The sequence below is a fragment of the Echinops telfairi genome, unplaced genomic scaffold (genome assembly GCF_000313985.2).
Source record: "Echinops telfairi isolate 266 unplaced genomic scaffold, ASM31398v2 ScPeMD7_22;HRSCAF=79, whole genome shotgun sequence".
NCBI classification, from domain to species: domain Eukaryota; kingdom Metazoa; phylum Chordata; class Mammalia; order Afrosoricida; family Tenrecidae; genus Echinops; species Echinops telfairi.
In genome coordinates, this window is record NW_022103919.1 from 2,312,450 (window position 1) to 2,319,164 (window position 6,715).

Sequence of the window (6,715 nt, forward strand, 5' to 3'; positions counted from 1 at the left end):
TTTCCTCCTGTCCCACTATCATGCTCAGTCCCCATCAGAATTTCAGCACTTCCTGTTCGTTGCATTCCCCTTGATCATGCCCTACCAGGTCTCCCACACCCACCTCCCCACCAATTTGGATCACTTGTTATTCCCTTGTCCCTGGGTCTATAAATGCCCTTTTCCTCCCAGCTCTTTCCTCTATTTCCCTTGACTTTCCTCCCGTCCCACTATCATGCTCAGTCCCCACCAGAATTTCAGCACTTCCTGTTAGTTGCATTCCCCTTGATCATGAGGCCAGACTTACTGGGCTAGTTGAGACTGGGGGACTCTCTGAGACTACCACCTGCATATAGTCTTTAAGCCTTGGACCAAAACTATTTTACGAGCTCCCCTTTTAGGATTATTAGAGTCTTATACTCACTTTGATCAAAATAATTTATAAATTGCACACAAGCAAAGATGATTATCCATGATCTTAATATCATCTGTGAGTTCAAGGCTCCACTTAAAAAAAAATGTATAAGGCCAAGAGGCCGCCAGGTACTCTCAAAGAAGAACGAGAAGGTATGCGGGCAGGGACGGGAGAGAACTGCACCTAGAACAGCAGAACGCAATTGCAGAGAACTTTCTCGACACGTTGTCGCAAACGGAGCTGTGATCACAGAGCAATTTGTGTAGAAATGGTGAAGTGGGGATCGGGTCTGCGGTGTAAACTTTTACCCAAAAAACAACAATAAAGCATTAGTTACAAGAAGCAACAAGACTACAGCCTGGGAAACCATCTGGGCAGCTCTAAGTTTTATTCTGTGACATGAGATCACCCGGTGGCAGATTCAACTTGGCGGTGGCTGCACCGCTCCATGAATGAACCAAATCCCGCAGACCCGGTGGGTTGTAGGGGATGGGAATTGTGTCTGCATAAAGCTGTACAAGGAAATTACTATGAGGATCAGAACCAGGACCTTGAAGAGCGCCGAGACAGAGGCGAGTTAAAAGGCTTTTGGAGAAGGGTAGGAAGGAGGAAACGCCAGGATTGGGAAATGAGCCGGAGGGATGGGTTAGAGAGCTGGAGAGGTTGGACCGGGAAAATAAGGGAAGCGAGAAGCCCGCGATGACTGCCATCAGGGGCTCTGTGATCATCGTCTGTGTAACGTGTGTGTTTTGGTTAATTTTGAAGGTGCCCTGTCTGTGCGACGTCCTAAGTGATGATGTTGATGCTTGTCTACAGGTGGAAAGGAAGCGCCACATTGGAAATGATATCGTCACCATTGTGTTCCACGACGGGGAGGGATCGTCTTCTGCCTTTAAGCCTTCCATGATCCGCTCCCATTTTACCCGTATCCTGTGCCTTTGTACATGCTCTGGGTTAGCAAACTATAGCTCAGCTTCGTTGCACTTAAAATGACCCTCCAACCAAATGTTATCATGGACATGTTATAATTGGCATTGTTCAAGTCTTAGACTCCCTGTTTTGGGAATTTGGAAGAGAGAGCCTCTTCCTTTCTGCATCCGTGGTAATAGTAAATGGATTTGTTCTCAGACACGTCTTCCCGACATTTGACCTGTCTGCTCTGTCCTAAGGTAGTCTATCAAATGAGGCCTTCCTACCACTCATCGATAATAAATGAATTAGAAGGACTGTAGGTAGTGAATCCTCTGAGAAATTTACTTTAGGTATAAAAACTTGGCAAGTAAGATAAAAAGCCAAGATAATATTTTCTGGTTGACTCAAAGACCTGATAAAACCTTCTCTCTTGCCCTCTCTTGAAATAGCAAGAACTGGTAACTAATCGTATTCTCCCCTGCTTCTCCTAATCCCTCAAAATGCAGACAAAGCCCAGTGAGCAGGCTGAAGTTCACGGTGACGTCTGAGCCCTGCCCAGCCAGGCAGAACCCTGGTGGTGTGGTAGCTCCCTCGAGAGAAAGATGAGGTTTTGCACTCCTGTGAAGAGTTACAACCTTGGACACCCACAGGGGCGGTTCCACGCTGGGTCAGACGAGTCAGGCTCATCTCCACGGCAGTGAGTTTGGCTTGGGGTTTGACTCCGCCAGACCGACGGGAAACAGGAACGAGGCTAGCCCAAGAGATGGCCAGTCGTGAGCCTGTTACTCTGGGCCACAGGCCAGAACACGTTAAATCCAAGGAGTTAGATCCAAACAAGTTAAATCCAAGTTGTAAAACCTTAAAAACAAGGTTAAATCCATGGCTGTCCAAGTTATACATAATTAATAAAAGGAAACTAATAGGCATTTTCTGAACAAATTCTGGTCCGGTCCTCTCATACCCTGGAGACGCCAGTAAAAGTGCTGAGAGACAGGACCATTGCCACTCACTCCATCTGGAATTCTGCTTTGACTTTTCTATTAACTTCTCTATTAACCCTAATAGTGTAACATCTAGGCTATTGAAGTTTTAAATGGACAACTTCCTTCCAGGAGGGCTGGGAAGAAATGGCTGTGTGCATGGGAGCATAATTTAATAATGGCTCTCTTGGGGCTTGCCCCTGCTCTCGAAGTGCTAGCTCGCTCTTGTCACTGAGATTTAAAACTAGTCCTCCCTGACTTCCTGCAACAGTCCTTGTAGAACAGAGACCTTTCCAAGCGCACGCAAGAGGGATGAGGGGTGTGTGTGACATTTTAAGTGACAGAGGTAGCCAATATTTCTAATATCTCCCTTAGTTGTTTGTTTTAGATTTAGGGCTTAGCACACATGTTTTTGGAGAGGAATGAGTGGATCATTAATGCAGACTCCATCCACCTAGTCTGGCATTGAACGGGATGGAAGCGCTTTGGGAGGGGTGGGGGTGGCTTGCTAGCCTGAGCTAAGGATTGCTGGGGAGGGAAGATCGTGGAAGGAGGTGAGGAGAAGGAGAATGGAAAACTGATGAGACTATTTTAGACTCCGCCAGCCCTGCTACAAGTGGATTCTGCTTAGACTGCCATGGGCGACATCAGTTCTTTTTGTCTTGTCTTGTGTCATTTGCCAAAGCTGGACGGACAGAGGGGGAGTGAGAGAGTGGAAACATTTAAATTGCTTAAATGTGTGGGGTGAAATAAATGACTAATTTCCTCTTGGGATCTTTGCTCTCTTTGTTTTATTGGCTGCTTCATTTGGGGGGCTTTATTTGTTGATTTGGGCTTTTCTGGCAGATTTGGACAGTTAGCCCTTTCCCCAAAGAAGGACCACACAGAGGTTGAACCTAGCCGTGGTGGTCTTACATATATCTTCATGGGCTGTCTCTTTTAAAGAAGTTCTACCATCAGAGGGTTAGGTACCTTAAGCACAGAAAATACTGGTCTAGAATAATTCTGCACAAGGAATTTTCAAAGGACAAGGTGTTGACCACAAGTATTAAGGTTCTTGATTAACTTCTTTAACCGATATCACAGATATTTTTGCCTTAGTGAGGTATGATCAACAGAATGACAATTACAGGTAGCGTATGACTTTATCTCAATTTTTTGTTCTGATTTTCAGATCTGCTCGTAATTTGGCATTGCTTTTCTGAGATTCTTGATAGTCATGCTCCTTGGCTGATTTATTTGTGTCTCCTCACCTTATAGAATATTCCTAAGCATCTCTTTGAAGAAAAGAGATGTGTATATTGTCTGGACAATAGACCTGAGGGTCAAAGCTAGTTGGACATTTTATTGTACTTTATGACGGGAACAGGTTTTATATGTTTGATCTTGACCACAATGTGTCCCCTTTCGTAGGCTGCAACCTTGCCAATTTATGACTGTTCCCCATGAGCAAAAATTGATCTATAAAAAATGGCATGTTATGTAAAGAATAAACTTTGAGCACGAAAGATTTGGATTAGAATCCCAGTTGCATCGCTTGTGAACAGCAAGGCTTTGAGAGTAGGTATTTATCGTTGGTGAGCCTCTGGCCTCATCTGTGGAATGAAGATAGTGCCAATGCCTTGGCAAGTTTGGTGAGAATCTGATTTGATGCCATGCCTGAAATTACCAAATGAGCTGCCTCGGGTGTTGTGGGTGCTCAATGGCAGCCACTTCTCCTCTTCCTGGGGTACCTGCCCTGTCCAGCTCTTGTGGGGTTGGGTCACAAAGGACGTCAGAAGACTTGGCATGTCAAAGCACTTTGATTGAGTTACAGAGGAGCCCTGGATGGTGATGGGCACACTGACGGCCCAGACAGCTCCTGCTGCCATGGAATGCATATTCCTAACAAGTCCTATAAGTGGCTAGGCAAAGCTAGGGTCAAAATATTGGTGATCTTTGGAACAAGTAACTCTGAAATGTTCTCTTTGTAGGCTGAAGATATTTTCAGAAGAAAGTGTCCCACTCTTTGGCCCACCCTTGCCATCCCCACCGGTGTTTACAGACCACCAGGAATTCAGGGACTTTTTGTTAGTGAAATGTAAGTTTTCTCTTTTGATTTCCCCCTACAACTTGTTCTATCTTAGAATACATTTCTTCAAATTCTCCCAGGATGCCATATAAGTTATGTAATTATTTAAACATTTCATGTGCTATTGTTTGGGTGTGTTTTTTTTTAACATGAGACATTTGGCTTCTTAGTAGCAATGGATGGGTTTTCTCCTATGTCCTTATTTACACTGACCCCTCCCCCTGGCCCACAATCCTTCTTTCGACCTCGGTTTCTAATGTGGTCATTTCCTAATCCCTGCTTATATAGAGATGCATCTGCCGCCTTTGTTAGCGTGTAGGATGTTGGTGGAGGAAAGCGTAGGGATATATACCGTATATACTCAAGTATAAGCCGACCCGAATATCAGTCGAGGCACCTAATTTCACCACAAAAACTGGAGTAAAAAATGTGCTGAAAAACTCGGCTTATACCCAAGTATATACAGTATGTATATGTATGTGTGTATGTATGTAAGGATAGAGAGAGTTGCTGGGGAGCGGTCCATGCGTGAGAGCGAGAATACGGTGTGCCAAACTTGACTGGCCAGACTGCACTCCCAGAAAACAGCACAGCCGTGCAGTCATCCCAGCGCGGTCTCGCTGAGCCACCAGAGCGCCGTCTCCACTAGATGGTGAAGATAAAAGTTCATTCCAGCGGTGGCGTCCTGGTTACACATTGGGCTGCGATCCGCAAGGTCCTACGTTTGAAACCACCGGCCATTCTGTGAGCAAAAGATGGGCTCTCTGCCCCCCTGAAGAGTGACAGCCTTGTACGCTCACAGAGGCAGGTCTACCCTGTCCTGTAGGGTCACCCCGAGTGCATCCATTCAATGACAGTGAGTTTGGTTTTGATTTTCCCCGACACGTCCTAGCGTCTCATCCACAGAGCTCTGTTCCTCCCCTCACACCCCTACCGAGAGTCTTCCTGGGTTTTGGACCTGGAAGTTCCCATGGGGGGATTGCGTTGTTGGTTCAACCACTGCATTCTCTTCATGCAGTCCATTGATGACTGGCCACCGGGTTCCTGCAGAGTCGCCACAGTCCCTGTCCTCCTCCCCGCCGCCACTTCTCCAGGCACACTGGGCATCGCAGCTGCTTGCTGGCCGGACCCCACAGGCTTTGCCTAATGCCATCACGATTTCTCTGCAGTTTGGGAGGAAATGCTCTCTCTCCTACTCCAAGTCCACCATGGTCTCTGGCCCTAAGGTCGCATTGATTCCTGCAAAGCTTCACAGGGTCTTTTGTAAACAACTGCACCTTCAACGTCCAGTCTTAGTGCTGTTCCTAAGGGCCGACCCCCTCGGGCCAGGGAAAAGGATAGGTGCCGGGCTTTCCCTTTGTCTGCTGGCTATCCACGTGCAGGCATGACAGACCAGACACGTTTCTCAGGATACCTCCCCGTGTGGTTGGCGTTCGAAGGGATGTGTGACTTAATTTCAGAATTATTCTCGGCCAACCAATTGCCTCTCTTCCTTCTGTAAAATTCCTCCAACCCACAGCACAGATCCCACCTGCTTCTAAAACTTCCTTCTGGGACTAAAACTTCCTTCTGGGAGAATGAGGGAATGTAGGGTTTCTCTGCTGGGGCCTACTCTCCTTTAACCTACACCAGGGCCAGGGTGTTCTCTCCCTGGGACACCTGCGAAGCATCCGCTCCTGCTATCACTCACAAAGGATGGTGGGCTCATCTCTTTCTAGTTTCAGTGTTGCTGATTTCAAGGCTCAGAGACTCAAACGCTTGGATGTCGGTGGGTAAAGTAAAGAGTGCTGAGAAATGCAGTACGTTGGATGCCAGTTGAGGCCATTCCATTTAGGAACATGAGTCTGGTATTGCCAAATAGTCTGATTTCCTAAACTAAGCCAGACATAGGAAATTGCTTGATTCTTAAAAGTCACGGAGCCCATACTTGACTGTGTGTTACCAGTCCAAAGATAGAGAGCAAGAAATAACTAAGACAAAGAGCAGATTTAGCAACTAGAAGTGGAAACGTTCTTGGAAATGTAGGGCTCGGGGCTTTTTGGTTTTTTTTGTAGCGAGCCTGTAACAGCGAGGAAGAAATCACTAAAGTGGTGTAAATTGTTGAACCCCTGACTTGACGATCACTGAGCAATACTAAGAATTTAGCTGACAAGTGGAATCAGCCAGCTTAAATGGAGCCAGTCAACAGAGTGACTTTCTTCAGCATCGGTAGCAACCACGGGTCAACTAAAATGAAAAATTCAGTTAAAGGAGAGTATGGAGTGGTGACCCAAAGCTCATCTGTAGGCAACTGGACATCCCCTTACAGAAGGGTCGCAGGGAGGAGACCAGCCAGTCAGGGTTCAGTGTAGCAACAAT

General features: G+C 46.4%; 1 protein-coding gene across 1 annotated transcript in view; it reads left to right on the forward strand.

Moving 5' to 3' along the window:
- Positions 1–6,715, forward strand: part of GARNL3 (GTPase activating Rap/RanGAP domain like 3) — a 226,405-nt gene that overhangs the window by 168,212 nt on the left and 51,478 nt on the right. Inside the window, exons 13-15 of the mRNA XM_045288510.1 lie at positions 1,211–1,319; positions 3,373–3,418; positions 4,260–4,366. Coding sequence (XP_045144445.1) covers positions 1,211–1,319; positions 3,373–3,418; positions 4,260–4,366 — 262 coding nt within the window. The remainder of the gene's footprint in view (positions 1–1,210; positions 1,320–3,372; positions 3,419–4,259; positions 4,367–6,715) is intronic.